Source organism: Arachis ipaensis, chromosome B04 (assembly GCF_000816755.2).
Source record: "Arachis ipaensis cultivar K30076 chromosome B04, Araip1.1, whole genome shotgun sequence".
NCBI classification, from domain to species: domain Eukaryota; kingdom Viridiplantae; phylum Streptophyta; class Magnoliopsida; order Fabales; family Fabaceae; genus Arachis; species Arachis ipaensis.
In genome coordinates this window covers 119,710,557-119,727,310 of record NC_029788.2, presented here as the reverse complement: position 1 = coordinate 119,727,310, position 16,754 = coordinate 119,710,557, and the positions used below count along the sequence as shown (strand labels likewise).

The window sequence follows — 16,754 nt, the reverse complement described above, 5'->3', positions numbered from 1 at the left end:
TTTTATTAGATAATATTATATTTTTTTTCAATTTGATTAAAAATAAAATATAAAAAATTTATAAAATTTTAAAATAATTATTTTAATTAAACAAATTAAATTAAGAAAATTATATTATTTAATAAAAATGAAATTAAAAAAATTATATTTAAAAGATTAAAATATTTAATATTAAAAATTTGAGAAACTGATGTAAATTACTCTCAAAGTATAATTGAAAAACTTTGCATTTTGTAACAAAAACTGTTACCGTTCTCTCTCTCTTTCCACCACCCCAACCCCAATTCTTCATCTTTTGTATGCTGTACCTTCTCTTCCTCCATTTTCTCTCCAAAAATTAAACCTTTACCTTCCCCACAACAATCCCTTTTCTTCTCACTTCCTCAAATTTTGCACTTCTTATCTTCTTCTCTAAGCACCTTTGCTTCTCAACAACAATGGTTTCATTTTCAGTTGAAGGAACTGTGTGGTGCTGTGTGTTAATGGTTATTATAACTGTGAGTTTTGCTGGGGACATAGTACACCCTGATAATATTGCTCCCAAGAGACCTGGTTGTGATAACAACTTTGTTCTGGTACGATAATAATCAATTCAATTTTTTTTCTAATTTTGATGTTGATTGCTTGCTGAGCTGGTTCTGGAGGTGCCATTGTTACTTGCTTTTTACTTTTTTTTGGGGGATGATTGGGACTTGGGAATTGGAGGAACAAGGAAGGGGATTTTTATAACGGAGATGAAAATTCTGTTTTGTAAGTGTAATTTTTCACTACGGTTCTGGAGTTGGGTTTCATTAGAATTTATTTATTTTTTAGTAAAAAAATACTTTTTGATATTTAGTTGCTTTGAATTGCTTGGTGAGCTGGTTTACTAATGACATTTTTCTGGTTTTTTAATTTTTGAATTTTCTATCTTCGGTTGAATGGTTTGGAAATGGAGGAACATGGAAGAATTTGTAGAACTGATGGAAAATCCTTTTTTCCCCTTTTTTTTTAAATAGGAAAATTTGCTTCTTATTTATGAAAGATGAGGAGTTGTATTGGACTGATTTTTGTTTTTCTTCCTCTTAAACAAACGCTGTTTTGGCATTTCATTTCAGAATTGTGTTATGGGAAAAATGAGTTTCTCTGTTCTTCCTCTTTTTTTTTTTTTAATTATTTTTTTAATATAAGATATTATTGGAGGTCACTGTTTGTGTTTGTGGTGCCAGACATGAATGGTGGTGTGGCCTTTGCTCAATGGAATTGCTCCTTTTTCGGAGTTATTGGACACTGAGATGCTCAATCATGTTTTTAGATTACTTGTCGTATCAGGCTCTTGTTCTGTGATAGATGCTTCTTTCTGTCAATGACTCATTGTGTTTATCAAATTTTTTTCAATTGGGAAAAAAGATCAAAAACTTGTTTGTATTAAATTATATCTTTTGGAATTATTCTTATTTTTTGAAAAAAATATCTTAATTAGACCTTTCTTAATCTTTTTTAATTTAAATAAAGACAACATAAGCTAATTCAAACACACACTAAGACTGGAGTGATTCGATTCGGGTTGATTTTTAGTTGAAATTTTAGCTCAGAACAGGATGATGTTAAGAAGCCGAGTGATAAAATAATAAAATTTTAAAAATCAATGTGCAATTGTTTTGGTTTTTAGTGCTATTTTCTTTGAGAGTATTGATAGGTATAAGTGTAAATGAGTATTTTCTTTAACAATTTTGACTAATTTCTCTTAGGTTAAAGTCCCAACTTGGATTAATGGTGTGGAGAACTGTGAGTATGTTGGTGTTGGTGCAAGATTTGGCCCTACATTGGAATCTAAAGAAAAACATGCCACCCATACTAGAGTCGCCATTGCGGACCCTCCTGATTGTTGTAGCAAGCCGAAGAATAAGGTATCCTAATTTATGCCATAGAATTTTCTGAAGGCAACTTTTCTCTGCATTTTGAAGCATATATATCCGGTATACATTTAAAGCTTCAAAACTATTTTAGAATATGAATTTGTAATCCGGAGTGCCTTGCGATTTTGTTAGCTCACTGGCGAGATCATTTTGGTGCACCGAGGACAATGTAGTTTCACAACCAAGGCAAATATAGCTGAAGAAGCTGGTGCTTCAGCGATCCTCATTATAAATAATCGGACAGGTGTTTGCATGTAACTTGCTAAAAATTCTTTTTGGATCTCGGTTTCTTTCATTTTGTTTCTTCGTTATGGTTTCAAAATTAGAGGAGATCCTGTGGATTCTAGCATTTGGAAATGTTAAATAAACAATTTTTGTTCATTATTTGTTTGCTTGAGTAAACACAGATGTCGCAATAAAGGGTTATACTATATTTCGTTTTAAGCAACTGTTCTATGTCTCTACTGTGCAGAACTTTTCAAGATGGTTTGTGAAGAGAATGAAACTGATATTGATATTGGAATTCCTGCTGTGATGCTTCCACAAGATGCTGGTGAAAACATTAAAAGTCATATACAAAACAAATCGATAGGTATGTTTCACATAGGTAAAGTTAAAATGGCTATTTTGGTACCTATCTGGTTTTGTGTCTTACATGATATACATTGCACTCTTAAGTGTCTGTGCAGTTATACTCTCCGCTGCGCCCATTAGTTGATGTAGCGGAAGTGTTTTTATGGCTTATGGCTGTTGGTACCATTCTCTGTGCTTCTTATTGGTCTGCCTGGACAACCAGAGAGGCTGCTGTTGAGCGGGAGAAGCTATTAAAGGTTACTTGGTTCCTTTTCATGCCAATTTTATATATATATGCTATTATTTTTTGTTCTAATTTTGCTCCTTCGGAAGAAAGTTTTCTTCTCATACTTAAAAAGGCATCAATCCAGCTGTTGATACATAGTCATGTTTAACTTGCAGGATGCTTCGGATGAATATTTGAATACTGAGAATGCTGGTTCTACTGGTTATGTAGAAATCAGTACCATGGCAGCAATTTCTTTTGTTGTGATCGCTTCTTGTTTCTTGCTTATGCTTTACAAATTAATGGCATCCTGGTTTATTGAAGTTCTGGTGGTTCTATTTTGCATTGGTGGTGTTGAGGTGCGTTATTCTTTTCCAGACTTTGTTCCAGTTTATTACGATCACTCCCTCACGCTTCCTTTTCGTGTAGATTAGTATTAGTAATCCATTATTGATCATTTCATAGTAACGAGTTTCCTTTAAACTTTTAGGTACAAACATTTTTCTAACTGTCCAACTCTTCACAGTTCACATATGTGGCTGATGATTATGTTGATTGCTATCTTCTTTTTTCATTAGTAAATGTCGTAGATAGGGTTTGTTAACGCAAACATTAAGTAACTAGTTAAGGAATCAAAACATAAGCATTTTTTATCTTATAAATCTAAGAAGCATGTAGTCTGTCCTTTTGACAAAACTCTTGTTGATTTAGCAGAGAGGTCATTATATTTTTTCATGTGATTTCAGGGACTGCAAACTTGCTTGGTGGCTCTGTTATCATGGTAAGTCTTCTACACTTGTAGGTCGATTTGGCAATTGATTTGTAGGGTTATGTGAGAATGAGGCACTGCCATGTTAAGTTTGTTGCTGCTTAGTGCCATAGTTTATTGATATGGAATTGACAACCAAACATTTATAGTTTCAGATGGTTTCAACGTGCTGGGCAAACATTTGTAAAAATACCCTTCTTTGGAGCTGTCTCATATTTGACGCTTGCTATGACTCCCTTCTGCATAGTATTTGCCGTGCTTTGGGGAGTTTTTCGACACGTATCTTTTGCATGGATTGGACAAGATATTCTTGTAAGAAAAGTTGTGTTCTTTTTGCTTTCAATATATATAGTTATCGTACTATTTCTGATTAAAATATAAAAAATTAATGAGAATCCTCTTCCTGGTATGGAATTGAGAACACTAACCACTAGTCTTGCAGCATATCATTTTTGTTTGATAGTTTTTGCTAACAAGTGCCCTTACAAAATTTTGAAGTTTGCATTGTTCTCAATTTAACATTACAAGACAAATTGATAACATAGTTACCTTTCTCTTCTTTTTTGTTTATGTCATTCAGGGAATTGCATTGATAATTACGGTTCTTCAGATTGTCCGCATACCAAATCTCAAGGTAATTTATACTTTGTTATTTTTTCACCATTTCTGATTTCTAAAAGGCTTCTTTTGCAAACCCTTATACTTTGCTTTTTGATGATATTCTTTTATTCTAAGCATAAGAAGGAAACATTAATGCCGCATCTTCATAAGTACAGTACTGAACTCTTATTACGAATGAAGACTCTGACATCTATACTTATTTCTGTATAAGGTTGGAACTGTTCTTCTTAGTTGCGCCTTCCTATATGACATCTTCTGGGTGTTTGTCTCTAAGTGGTGGTTCCATGAGAGCGTAATGATAGTGGTGAGTGTTCCCTTCTGTTTCATTCTCTACTATGCTTGATTTTGGTCTCATAAACATGATGCGTTTCTTCCACTTAATGAAACATTTTCACTTTTTTACAGGTAGCTCGAGGCGATAGGAGTGGAGAAGATGGTATCCCCATGCTGCTTAAAATACCGCGTCTGTTTGATCCTTGGGGTGGTTACAGCATAATTGGTTTTGGGGACATAATCTTACCAGGGCTTCTAGTCGCATTTTCACTAAGGTTGAAATGAAAGTCATATATATTCGTCTTCCCTAGTTGAAACACTTTAATCACTACATAAATGAAGAGAATCCCTTGTCTCATTTTAATGGTTCCTAGACTTAATTATTGTACCGATAAATTTACAGGTATGATTGGTTGGCAAAGAGGAACCTTCGGTCTGGATACTTCGTGTGGGCAATGAGTGCTTACGGTTTAGGTATGCTATTTCTATGTTTGATTCTTGGTATGACTTTAGTTGGTAGGATGTGTCAAGGGTAATTTTCCATAAAAACTTTCGGACTTTATTTACTTTGTTACAAAATTGAGCCGGCTCACTTTCGGACCAGAATTAGGATGTGGATGAGAATTGAGATCACTGTTTGCTTGGTGTCTTTACATCATTCCCTTGAACTTTGAACTGCAGGTCTCCTTATTACATATGTTGCTTTGAACTTGATGGATGGGCATGGTCAACCAGCATTGCTTTATATCGTCCCGTTTACTCTTGGTTAGTACAATTGTTATTTCAACATGTTCGGGTGGCTGCCGAAGGCACCTTCGAGAACTAATGCTAAACTTTATGCATGTTTCTTACTACGAGTTGTCATCGGTTATTCCGTGATTTACAAAAACTTGTATTGTTTTTAAAACCTTGGTTTTCTTCAAATACAGGCACATTTTTGTCATTGGGAAAGAAGAGAGGTGAACTCAATCTTTTATGGACAAGAGGGGAACCAGAAATGCCTTGCCCTCATAACCAAGAGTCTCAACAATGAACGAAGTGATAATAGGGATAGTAGTATAGTGTACCATATGTGTTAGTTTAATAGGAGACTGATAGAAACTCTAGGAGACTATGTAAACATTTGGAACTGTCATAACAAAAATTTCAACCAAATCATGTTATTAGCATGTACTTATAGTTATATCAACAGCTAAAACTTTAAGATACTATTACTTTTGTTAGATTAGATTTTTTATTTTATTTTTTTCTTAGATAGAAGATGGTATGAGATAAGAAGTAAGAAGATTTAAGAGCTTCCTCTTTGGCAATTGTTTTTTGCCTTAGGAACATAGTGTTCTTTTGTAATTATCTTCTGCAAGTTTGCTTATATGAGGGTGTGGCCAAAAATGATGTCTTTGTCAAGCAAATGGCAATAAGGCAAGAGACATCACAGACAACTCTCAATGAAGGGGCCCGGCAGAGGATGGTGACAAGGGAAAAAGAAAAAGAAAAAGAAGACGAAAATAAAAACTGTTGTATGAAGATGAAAGACTATGGTTATGTTACTTATAACTAAAATTGAAATTAAAGTTGGATAAATTTCATTTTCCAAGTATATTCTGTGATGAAATATCATTAATGTAGGCTTGGCTCGTGTCTCTTGTTTTACTCATTTAAGTTATTTTCTTCCTCTATTTCTTCCAAGATCCCAAGTCACCCTTTAGTGAACTTGTCCTACTCAAGTTGTAAATATTGATTATTTAGAGGAAAAAGGAGAAAATCATCAATATAACCAAATATCACATGCAATCATGAACCAAATGGGTAGCAAAAGAAAAAACCATCTTCCAAATGATCAATACAAGCCTCACAAAATTAGAAATATTATCTGAGGAAAGAGAATCAGAATGGATAGAAAGGGTATCACCATAAGATGGGATCACCGGATCAATATCAAATCCAGACCCATGAATTGCACTCTTCTCTTCAATCTCATCTTATATGGAATGAGTTTTAAATTATTACTTATGTGAAGAAAAAAAATTACTCCAACAACTACAGAGTCTGAGAGTCACATTAGGAGTACAAAAATGAATATATGATCACAACCCAATTTTTAACAATTTGTCAACACAGAAATGGACGAGAGTAAGAAACTTCTTTCAAAACTCAAGCAATCAATGCACAAAGATACAACATTATTACATACAAGCCCATCCTACTATTTATTTTCTATTGGCACAAGAGGCAGCCTCCAGCATCAAATTGTGCCTGGGGCCAAGAACCAATAATGAATAAAATTCAACAGTGAATTAGAAAAACAAATAAATAACTGACATGCAGCACTTTCCTAAGGCTTGTCAGCACCTCTCAAAATTGTTCAAGCCACAGGCCATTTGTGCGGGGGCTTGTAAGGATCCATTTTCCACTGATTCCTTCTTGTTTGTGTGACAGTATCATGAGGTCAAGTCCTCTGCATAGATAAATTTTTAATTAGTGTAGTGAATCAAAAGACATAAGTGGATGAAATGACATTAAATACTATTATTTTTATAGCATGTTATATCAGAAAACAGAAAGCAATAATCATGGGAAAGTGGTGTATTAACTACACACTGAATAAACTAGAGAGTTATTCAGGGAAACAATAAACAAGTCAGTTACCAAATTCATCATGCCAATTCAAAAGGGTAAGGAAAGAAATCTCTCTGGCAATAATGCCCCACATCATGGTTCTAAAAGATGATACACATGTAAAGATGCAATTTTCACTCAGCTTCTCATATATAGCACATGCAACAAGCTTAACATATATTAAATATTAAGCAAGAGAAAACAAGTTATAGCAGCTAAAGAAAGCGAAAATTGGCTCTAGGCAAGGTCATCAATAGCGGATTGCGGCTCATTATGTTTTGTTAAATTTCCGCCACGCAATAGCGCTATTGCGCCGATATAGCGGATATTTGACAACCTTGGCTCTAGCTGACCAAAATGTAGGAGCAAAAGCAAACTAAAATGATTTTAAAAGGACATAAAAAGGAGAAAACATTTTATTTATTTGTTTTTTAAAAATGATTTTAAAAGTTCTACTAACAAGCATATAAAGGGTAAACAACGTCACTAAAACAAACTCAGCGATAAACATACAAGCATTTCATCTTAAAAAACTGTTTCCATTGGATGTAAAAGGCATTGCTTTTCTTTCTTGCCCCAAAGACAACAGTTCCTGCATCCTCTCTGGCCAGTCAGAATTTAATATGCGGGCGAAATCTTCCACTTCCCTGCATCAAAGGGTATTGAGCAAATAAGATTTTGGCATATCAAATCACAAGAGTACATCAATATGAACATCATGCAGACATTTCTTCATATCAAACCCATGCCTTCTTTTATCCAAAGTGGCAGGGAAGGACAACACAGAAGGAGTTTAACAAGAACTTCATGATTATTGCTACTTTGTTAAACTGTGTGTGTGTGAAATAAGCTTGGTCAATTATGGAAACTAAAGTATAGGGCAGCCAGATGAACAAGTATCCCGCGATAACGTAGGATCTAGGAATGGGCTGCATCCAAAGGGCGTAATGTAGGCAGCCTAACCTAATAATTACATCAGTGGCTGATTCCACGGCTTGAACCTGTGACCTTGAGGTCACACGGAGACAACTCAATCGTTGTTCCGAGGCTCCCCTTCTATGGAAACTAAAATATAAAATGGGTAAATTCAATGATCATAATAATATTATTAAATACCCAATGAAAAACAAATTTCAGCCAAAAAACCAATAATTTTACCATAATGTACCTAGACAAATTTTGCAAAGTACCAGAATACAAAAAGTAATATTGTTAGATTAGAACTTTGTTAGTGTGTGTAAGATGAGTTGAGTCAGCTTAATTAGGTTTATGTTAATCTGACAAGCATTAAATAGACTTGTTAGGTAGTTAGTTATGGAGTTACATCTTGTTTCTGAAGTTAATTATTGACATAATCATAACACAAGTTCACAATCATAAGTAATCAATCATCATTTTCACTCTCAAACTTAGAGATTTCTTATTGTTTTTCTTGTCACTTTCCCACCCTTTCATTTTTCTTTTTTGTTCCATTATGTTCTTCAATAGCAGGCATGCACACACAGATTAAAACAAGTTGCATTATTTATTGAAACATTTTAAACATACAAGATCAAGAAAAACCTATTGCTAGATTGCTAGGGATACAAAGATTACTAAAAATTCTCCAACATAGGAACAATACAAAATAAACATTTGTCACTTGCCAATCCCAAACACAATGAAATCAATTTGGATATTGTCACATTGCCCTCTCTCTCATATATACACGAATGTGAGCACGTCATTTCACATGCAACCAGCAATACATGATTCAAGAAATACAATTTGTTGAAAGAAAGAGCTCATCAATCATTCTGATGCTATGTCCTCTCCATATGATAGAATAAAGATAATAGTGCTAGTGATCTGCCACTGCAACTATGCTAAAGATAATGATTGTCATCCACAAAAAGAAAAATACAACTTCAAATTTTAGCATGAAGTGTAAACACTGCACTTAGAATATAGTCTAGCCCCACCTGTCAAGTTTTTCCTGTAATGCAGGATCGATGTCCTCATCTATATCTCCATCATCAAACTCTCTAGGAACAAAAGTGCTGTCTTCTGTATTAGACTGAGAGGCCTCGGAAACTCCATTAGCTCCATCAGTTTGGGGTATGATATTATGACCATTTATCTCCTATTAGAAGTAAAAAGCAATAAACACTTGGAACATATATAGTAAATAACTGAACTTGTTTTTTCAAATTTAACTTGAAGCCAAATTTGATATTAGATATTATGACTACCTTATTGTTCAGTTCAGAAGCTTCCTTCAAAGAAGAGCTCGTCTGTTGCTCTTTTCTTCTTCGGTTTTTCTTTTTATTCTTAGAATTTTTCATCTCCTTTGGATCTGTAACAAAATTTCTCACTAACAGTTAGGCATCTGCATTCCCAAGCAGATGAAACAGGAAAATAAAATAAAATGCTACAGCCTACAGAAGACCACTACTCAAGACTCGAGAGTTTCCGGACATTGTCAAACACAAAAGCTTAAATATAAATCCCACTGAATGAAAATGATTGTATAACTAGGAAATTTAGACGAGAAACAGATATTGTTTAGTTAGTTGGAGCAGTAATTTCAAACCTTCATTGATAAATTTTTAGACAAGCGAGTTTTGTGGAATAAGATTAGACATTTCAATTCTCTTTAAAGTAAAGCACGTGGCCCTTATAGAGGACTTTCCCTCTAAATATGGTGAGTGGCTGACATATTAAAGGCTTTACTTTAACAACCAAAAAAGGATCTCTTTGTCCTCACAATCCTACCTTTTGGTATATTTCTTCTTTTCATTTCAACAAGATCATTGGACCACCTACACTGTCTATACTTGATGCAGACAAACATTAACGAAAGAACTGAGTACTACTAATTTCGAGTTTCACCGTTGTCAAGATGGACAAGAGGTAGTTTCATGTGGTCAACAAATTACATCAAATGGAAATTGCTCAACTAGGACGAAGTAGTACCATTTCATCGATCTAACAACAACAAAAAGCATTAAGTAAAACTCATGTAAAGGGGATCGAAAAATGCTCAGTTACCTGCATCATTTCCATTAATAAAAGACAAAAGGTCATCGACTGACCGATCATCCACATTCTCTTCTTCAACTTCAACATTCTGAAACATGTGTCCGACCAAATCTTGTTAAACATCAACATTTTACAATTCAAGAATCAGGACATTAAAAAAGGTACAAGTAATTAAATAATACTTTACAAATTGGACAGTGTGCTTGCACTGTAATGTGATGAAAAAAATAAGAAACAATATTTACACCTTTAGCCTCTCACGCTCCTTCAGCTCTTTCCTTTTCTTAGCATACAAGCGGTTCAAAAGCCTGATCCTCGGATCAGCAGTTGTGTTTTTCAAGGGCTCCAATTTCTCTTCCTGGATCAAATGGAATGTCTAAAAACATCAAAACTGACATCGAAAAAAGAATTGAAACATGGTTATTGCAAGCACCAGATACCTCCGTAAGATCATCTGGCAAATTAAATATGCCGCGTATTTCCTCAGGGGATTTTCCTTCAATTATTCGAGCAAGTGTACGGCTGGTAAGATCAACCAATGGTTTCAACTGAAGGCTGTCTGCAGCAGATGTCAACTCACATAACTGCTTTGTGTCCATCCGCATGAATTTCTCATCATAAGACTTCCGCTCCTATACAAAAACTAAGCCATCCGTCAAATAAAACCTTTCCATTTAAAGTGCATCTTATATTTGATTATAAGTTTATAACAACATAAAAAAAGTGAAGAAACATAAAGTACCTTGTTTGAGCGACCTGCTACTTGATGAAATCGGCAATAATCAAGTATTAAGCTAAAAATAGTAGGGGTGACTCGTTGAGGAAGACATATTGCACAGTTCTTTGAAGATCCCGTGCCTTTTTGTATTACTTCTTGACAAATAAAAGGGCAAAACATTGCAATTTCCTGTTCCACTTGTTGTATTGCACCATCTGGTGTCTGAAGCCAGATATACGGCTGCATAATCTGAAGCAAGAAGTTGAACACTGGATTTTAAAATCTCTCAATATCTCAGGATAAAAAATTGTAAGAGAAAAAAAAATAAAATCATAATCACAGAACCAGGAGAGGATCTTAAACTAGAAATTACTTATATCATACAATCAGATACGCACCTCGGGTTTACTAACTGCCATGTCAATTTCTGACATTTTAAACTAGTGTCAAAAGCGGAAACTACTGATATTTGAAGTTTATTCACGGAATCACGGTTCGACCAATATATGCAGAGGTGGAAATTCAAATTCAAATTTCAATTCCAGACAACCAGATAATACATCCACTAATCAAACGAGGTTTGGGATCAGGATTAAGCTTCTCTAGCAGCAGCATCAAATGCATATGGTCCATGAAAGCATTGGCAGTGATACACAATTCCCTATATCACAATATTTCAACAAGCAAGGATAACAGACATAAACCTTGCCAAAGTGTAGAATGGTGAATAATTCAGCAGCACCTCCTAAATTCAGAAAGACCCTGCATAAATAAGATAAGAAGTCAAAATGTGTAATGAATAACAATACATAAATGAAGAGTATGCAAATACATAAAGCAGCAACTAAGACATGCCCTATCCTACTATTACAAAACTAAGTACAAGAATTGATTGATGCCTATTTCCACCCGAAATTTCTTAAGTAACATTTCCAAACAATAAAACTTCAAAAAGAAAATACTTCAAACAAGAGAAAACTATCAACACATTTAACTTACTTTTTTTTTTTTCAAAATGGCAAAAACATTTATAGTTACATTACTGCTGCTCACATCTTACTAAGCATGCTTCCATTTGAACTTGGTATTATCCAAATATCACATTAAGTTAACACATAAAAAATAGAAAAGACAAAAAAAGACAGAGTGGTTTTTACAAATTTCCTGATTCCATATAGAAAAAGAAAATAAAAACAGAAAGAGAACAATTTAAAAGCTACTTGTTAGCTAATTACACACAAGAATTCTGAATTCCCATGATACTAAAAAGCTTCACCATCCGCCAACTTCACAAAACAGTAATGGCAGAGTTTAAAAGGAGCTAAATTTTCATTATTTATATCAGCTACATGATTTTGATTAGCATCAAATTTCTTTAACATCATCATTTCCAACACAACAAACACAATAGCAACATGAATAAGAAGTTGAAGAAAGGGGTTGTTATATGCCAGCACAATAAACGAAACCAAAAGGGGGAAAAAGCACCAGGATTCTTTACCACGAGCTTAGATTGAAGAAACAGCAATGGTATTAAAATGCTAAACACCAATGGTACTTAAAATTGTAAACAATTTGCTCCAATAATTCAATCAATGCGCTGTATTGTGGGCAAATAAGAGAGAGAGAGCGCTTTGAAATGCGGGGAATTGGCGGTTGTCGGCGATGAAGAAAAAAAAAAGACAGAGAACGAAAGAGAGAGAAAGAATGGTGGAGGAGAGAGAAACAAAATATTTTGATATTTGCATTTCCTTCTTCCGCAAAACAACTTTTTTTTTCTTAAAGTAAGAGTGGATTTTCTTTTTGGTGATTTGGTCATATTCTTCTTTTTTGTGACGGAGAAAATTTTCAATTGAGGTTTTTTTTTTTTCAATTAGTATTTTCAGTTTTTCTCTCTCTGGTTTTGGTCTTTAACATTTTCAGGTTCCGTTCTCAGTTGATTTGTTCTTTCTGGGCTAAGGCCTAAAGCAATTTTAATATGGGCTTTCCATAGGCTAATTAGATCCATCTATTTTTTTTATCCCTAAATAATATTAATTAATTATGGTTATGATTACGAATTTACGACTGAAATTGTTGGGGGAAAAAAATTAAAAAGAAAAGGCAATTATACGAGTGAAATTTCGTTGTTACAAAAGGATATGCAGGAAAGTCTAAGCTTCAGCAACTAAATTCTTCTCCATGGAACGTTTCTATTGCGTTGTTATTCACTAGTTTTATTATATACAGTTTGTAATGGAAAATTTTAAAATAATCAAACTTCAAAAGTTAATTATGGTAGGAGATGCTAGGACTTTATAAAACTTTTAGGGGCTTGTTACTTCAGTAAACAAATTCTCATAGTTTTGTCATTAACCATTGATAATTGATTCAGTATGTTCACTATATTTTCCATTGAAATGCACATATTGAATCTAAGAATTTTAGAGTTTTCATGAGTGGCTTTGGCTAAAAATTCCCATTCTGGAAAATTGAAATAGATGGGGCATTCATTTGAAGTACAAGAAATTTCTTAAGAAAATTGGGTCTTAAACACAATTTGTGCCATGCTACAATTCCATATCTGCCAAGAGAAAAATTATTTCAGAATCCATACTGCACTAAAGGTTAGATCTGCGATATATATGCATTTTTGGAAATTCCATGTGCATTAAAATTATTCAATCCATCCAATGTTACAATTCATAGGGATAATTCCGGCAATTTCATGAGGATAACTGCAGATAGCACATAGCAGCATCGTAGGTTGTACAGATTCTATCAGAGAAAAATGGATAACCAGGATTTGTGAAGCAGAAGAACCAAAGTCAAAGATTGCTAGGTTCTTTTATACAAATAACTTGATAAAGGGAACTTGAGGCTCCTTGCAACCTGCTTAAACAACAATGAAAATATTATTCTTCATTTGTTTTCCAAATGTCATATAAATAAACCAAGAATTTTGTGGGAGTGTTACGTGGGAACTGAGGTTACCTTCAAAGCCAAGTCTTCCGATATAGTTGACCGATACCGAACTGAGCCTTCAATTGGACAGCTTCTTCCTTTAAATATAAATTTAGCATTGCAGAGACTGGATAGCTGCAACAGAACATCAGACATCAGCTCGCCGCTTTGTTTGTCCTCATCCGACGAATCTTCTGCGACCGATACAATACACTGAAAGATGGCTAACAACCTCTCCAGTGGGAAACTTCCAGGTCCTTTCATTAGTAACTCCTCTTCTAAACTTTCCTTTCTTTCAGGCACCTTCTCAGAGGGTCTAAACACAAAAAGAACAATAGACTAGAAAGTTAAACATCCACTGCTTGAAAAAAGAGAGAGAACAAAAGCAGAATCATACTATGGCTAGAGAACTAATTTTTGTAAATTACACATCAACCAACAAATCAACATGCTTACTTCCTCTTTCGCTTTCGATTATCAGAACCTCCTTTGGAATCAAAAAGTGAAGCATCAAGAGTAGCTGGATTTCGGGAAGCAAGAAATGCTGAAATAAGAAGATACTTTGCACTAGTAGACATGTGAAAGTCTAGCTTGGCAATTTCTTCACGTCGCTCCAGTTTCTTTTGATTCACCTTCAGATTTGCCTCTTTGGAGTTCTCAACTTCAGCTGAAGGGTGAGATGAAACCTTAAATATCTCATTCAGAGAGGATGTGATGTGAGGATTGATATGACTAAATAACTTTCTCTTCATGTCTTTGTCTTTGTCTCCATTAGGAAAGACTCTTTTATCGCTTAAAGGTTCACAATATTTTTCATATAGTGGTTTGAAGGCAGTGGACAATTCATCAACCTGCCTAGTAACCCTAAAGAAAGACCTTAAAGCCATACTGCATGAAAAATAAACAAAAATTCACTATGAGATTATGTAAATCTGAGAATGGAAAGTAATAGTAATAAGATGTCTTACTCCAAGAATGAAGAATACAGCTTCGAGTCTGCTTGGTTTCTCGACAATATTTTGCGAATATCAGCATCTGTGTAATCAGGAAAGTATACAGGGATAGGCTCCACATAACCCATGTTAGAGGAGTAAAAGGTATCTGGAGAAGTATTGCTGATAAATATTAGACCCACCTCAGGAAGCTTTAGCAGATCATAGACATTAAACAGAAAGGGTAATAAAGTAGAGCTCTTATCCCACTCTCTAACAAGCTGAAAATTGTCAAATACCAAGTAGATCATGTTTCCAATCCCCCCTTGTGCCATTGTCTTGCCTGATATCAACTTCTCCGACTTCTCCTTCAGATTGTTTATGGCATCGGTCAATGCTTCCCTAAGAAAATTAATAAAATCCGATGGTCTCTCACAGCGCTTTGCGTTTGAATAGCCATTGGCAGCACTTTTTCTATGGAGATGCAACTGATTTAGAATAGATTCAAACAAGATACGCTGATTATAACACGTCCTGCAGCTAGAATAAACAAGAGGCCTATTGAGATGCCGGAATAATTGAAGAATGATACTGGTTTTTCCAGTGGAAGCACCACCATACACAAACAAAGGAAGCATTGGAGTGTTCAATGGCCCCAAAAGACTTACAATCTCGAGAATCTGGCTATTTCTACCGGGGAAATTAGAAAACAATTCATCTAGGCTAATAGGGTCTCCTCCAACTAAAAGGTCATTGATTGTTAGAGGTTCAAGGCTATTTACTTTTGCAGAAGATGCATTATTAGAAGTCGACGCAGAAGATGAAGCTAAAGACCTTGTAGTTCTTCTGGGAATTTGTGCAGCTTCCTCTGAATTCATGTTTCCTCTGATAAAATCAACAATGGAATCATCAATTTGGAATCAAAATTTTGAAAAAACAAATTGTAACGGATTCCACGCACTCTTAGGATTGGTAGTCAATAAACAATAATCCATTGTGCTGGAGTTCACATACACAGAACCTGAAAGAACTTAACACTAACTCTAATGGATATATTAATCAGATTTATGAAAGCATCATCATTATCATACAGTAAAATTGAACTTGAGTGATATCAAAGCTTCAGTTCAATAAATGGCTTTCAAAATTCACAAACTACAACGCAAAATTGATTAATTTTCGTTGGTTTGAAAGTAAAAAGATGTCATAGAATATTCTAAAGACAAATATGAACATACTGAAATTGATAACAAACCAAATCCAATTAGATTAAGAAAGTGAGGAAAAACCCTAAATTAAACCTAAAAGAAGAGAAAAGGATTGTGGAGTGAAGGTCTTTACCGAGAAAACAGAGAACAGAGATGCGAGCAGATCCAATTGGGTGCGCGTGGCAAGCACGACTCAGTGAAGGCGCTTGGACGTGTCGCTTTTTCCACGCAGTTGTTTGGTGCAATGTGACAGTGAAGAATGAAGAGTGAAGAGAGCAAAATCAAATGGCAAATACAATATTACAATACAACACACTGCAGGGAAAGGAATGGAAATGGCGCCAAAATCAAACAACGTTGTCCCGGGAAGGGCCACTTTTCTCTCCATTTTTTTGGGCTTATGATTGTCTATTTGGGCCTCCATCAGAATTCAGTATGGGCCAGTTGATTTGGGTCTTCTAGTCCATGACCAAAAAATTGTAGATATAGTTTTTTCTTTTAAAAAATAAATTGTACCAGGGCAACATCCGATTGAATATTCCTTTTTCTAGAAAAAAAAAATAACAATAACAATAGTTACTCAATATTTAATTGAATCTATTTACAAACTTTATAAGTTAAAGTTCCTAATCGAGAATTTAATTAAACTATAGATACCTAAAATTAATTATTTATGTTTAATTCGATGAAAAATTTGAGTGATACAAATTAAATTATATAAGCAATTGCTTAATAGAAATTAGAAAGTAAATTATCCTCTTTTATATATAATTATATAATAAATTTATCATATATTTTTATGGCATAAAATCATGGCACTTCTAATCAATTCCATTTGATAGTTAAGGTTGATACAAAGATAAGTTTTGAAATATGCATTAAATATAAAAAAGTTATTACAAGCTTTAAATGAACACATAAATAAATTTATTATATAATAATATACAACAAAAAAA

The 16,754-nt window shown here is 34.2% G+C and overlaps 3 protein-coding genes across 7 annotated transcripts; 1 reads left to right on the top strand and 2 right to left on the bottom strand.

The window, feature by feature from the left end:
* Positions 235–5,954, top strand: LOC107635024 (signal peptide peptidase-like 4). Of its 2 annotated transcripts, XM_016338372.2 has the most exons (14): positions 235–575; positions 1,731–1,889; positions 2,031–2,142; positions 2,371–2,490; positions 2,577–2,728; positions 2,874–3,056; positions 3,444–3,478; positions 3,616–3,778; positions 4,047–4,100; positions 4,299–4,391; positions 4,493–4,635; positions 4,764–4,834; positions 5,042–5,125; positions 5,290–5,954. In XM_016338372.2, the coding sequence occupies exons 1-14, from the start codon at positions 438–440 to the stop codon at positions 5,391–5,393; spliced, it is 1,611 nt and encodes a 536-aa protein (XP_016193858.1). In that variant the 5' UTR covers positions 235–437; the 3' UTR covers positions 5,394–5,954. The 2 variants fall into 2 exon arrangements, with proteins under 2 accessions (XP_016193858.1, XP_020977469.1); XM_021121810.1 differs by lacking the exons at positions 235–575; positions 2,031–2,142 and having other exon boundaries at positions 1,760–1,889.
* LOC107635025 (SKP1-like protein 21) lies at positions 6,484–12,483 on the bottom strand. 4 transcript variants are annotated; one of them, XM_021121813.1, is made up of 11 exons: positions 12,217–12,483; positions 11,420–11,477; positions 10,740–10,964; positions 10,438–10,629; positions 10,245–10,355; positions 10,007–10,085; positions 9,208–9,311; positions 8,938–9,098; positions 7,940–8,041; positions 7,490–7,623; positions 6,484–6,815 (listed from the first exon to the last, which is right to left on the bottom strand). In XM_021121813.1, exons 3-10 carry the CDS (start codon positions 10,959–10,961, stop codon positions 7,497–7,499), a joined length of 1,098 nt encoding a protein of 365 aa, XP_020977472.1. In that variant the 5' UTR covers positions 10,962–10,964; positions 11,420–11,477; positions 12,217–12,483; the 3' UTR covers positions 6,484–6,815; positions 7,490–7,496. The 4 variants fall into 4 exon arrangements, with proteins under 4 accessions (XP_020977472.1, XP_020977470.1, XP_020977471.1 ...); XM_021121811.1 differs by having other exon boundaries at positions 11,114–11,477; positions 12,217–12,482; XM_021121812.1 differs by having other exon boundaries at positions 7,940–8,032; positions 11,114–11,477; positions 12,217–12,482.
* LOC107635026 (origin of replication complex subunit 5) lies at positions 13,343–16,120 on the bottom strand. Its single transcript, XM_016338375.2, has 5 exons — positions 15,932–16,120; positions 14,627–15,475; positions 14,115–14,546; positions 13,689–13,974; positions 13,343–13,586 (listed from the first exon to the last, which is right to left on the bottom strand). Exons 2-5 carry the CDS (start codon positions 15,466–15,468, stop codon positions 13,533–13,535), a joined length of 1,614 nt encoding a protein of 537 aa, XP_016193861.1. The 5' UTR covers positions 15,469–15,475; positions 15,932–16,120; the 3' UTR covers positions 13,343–13,532.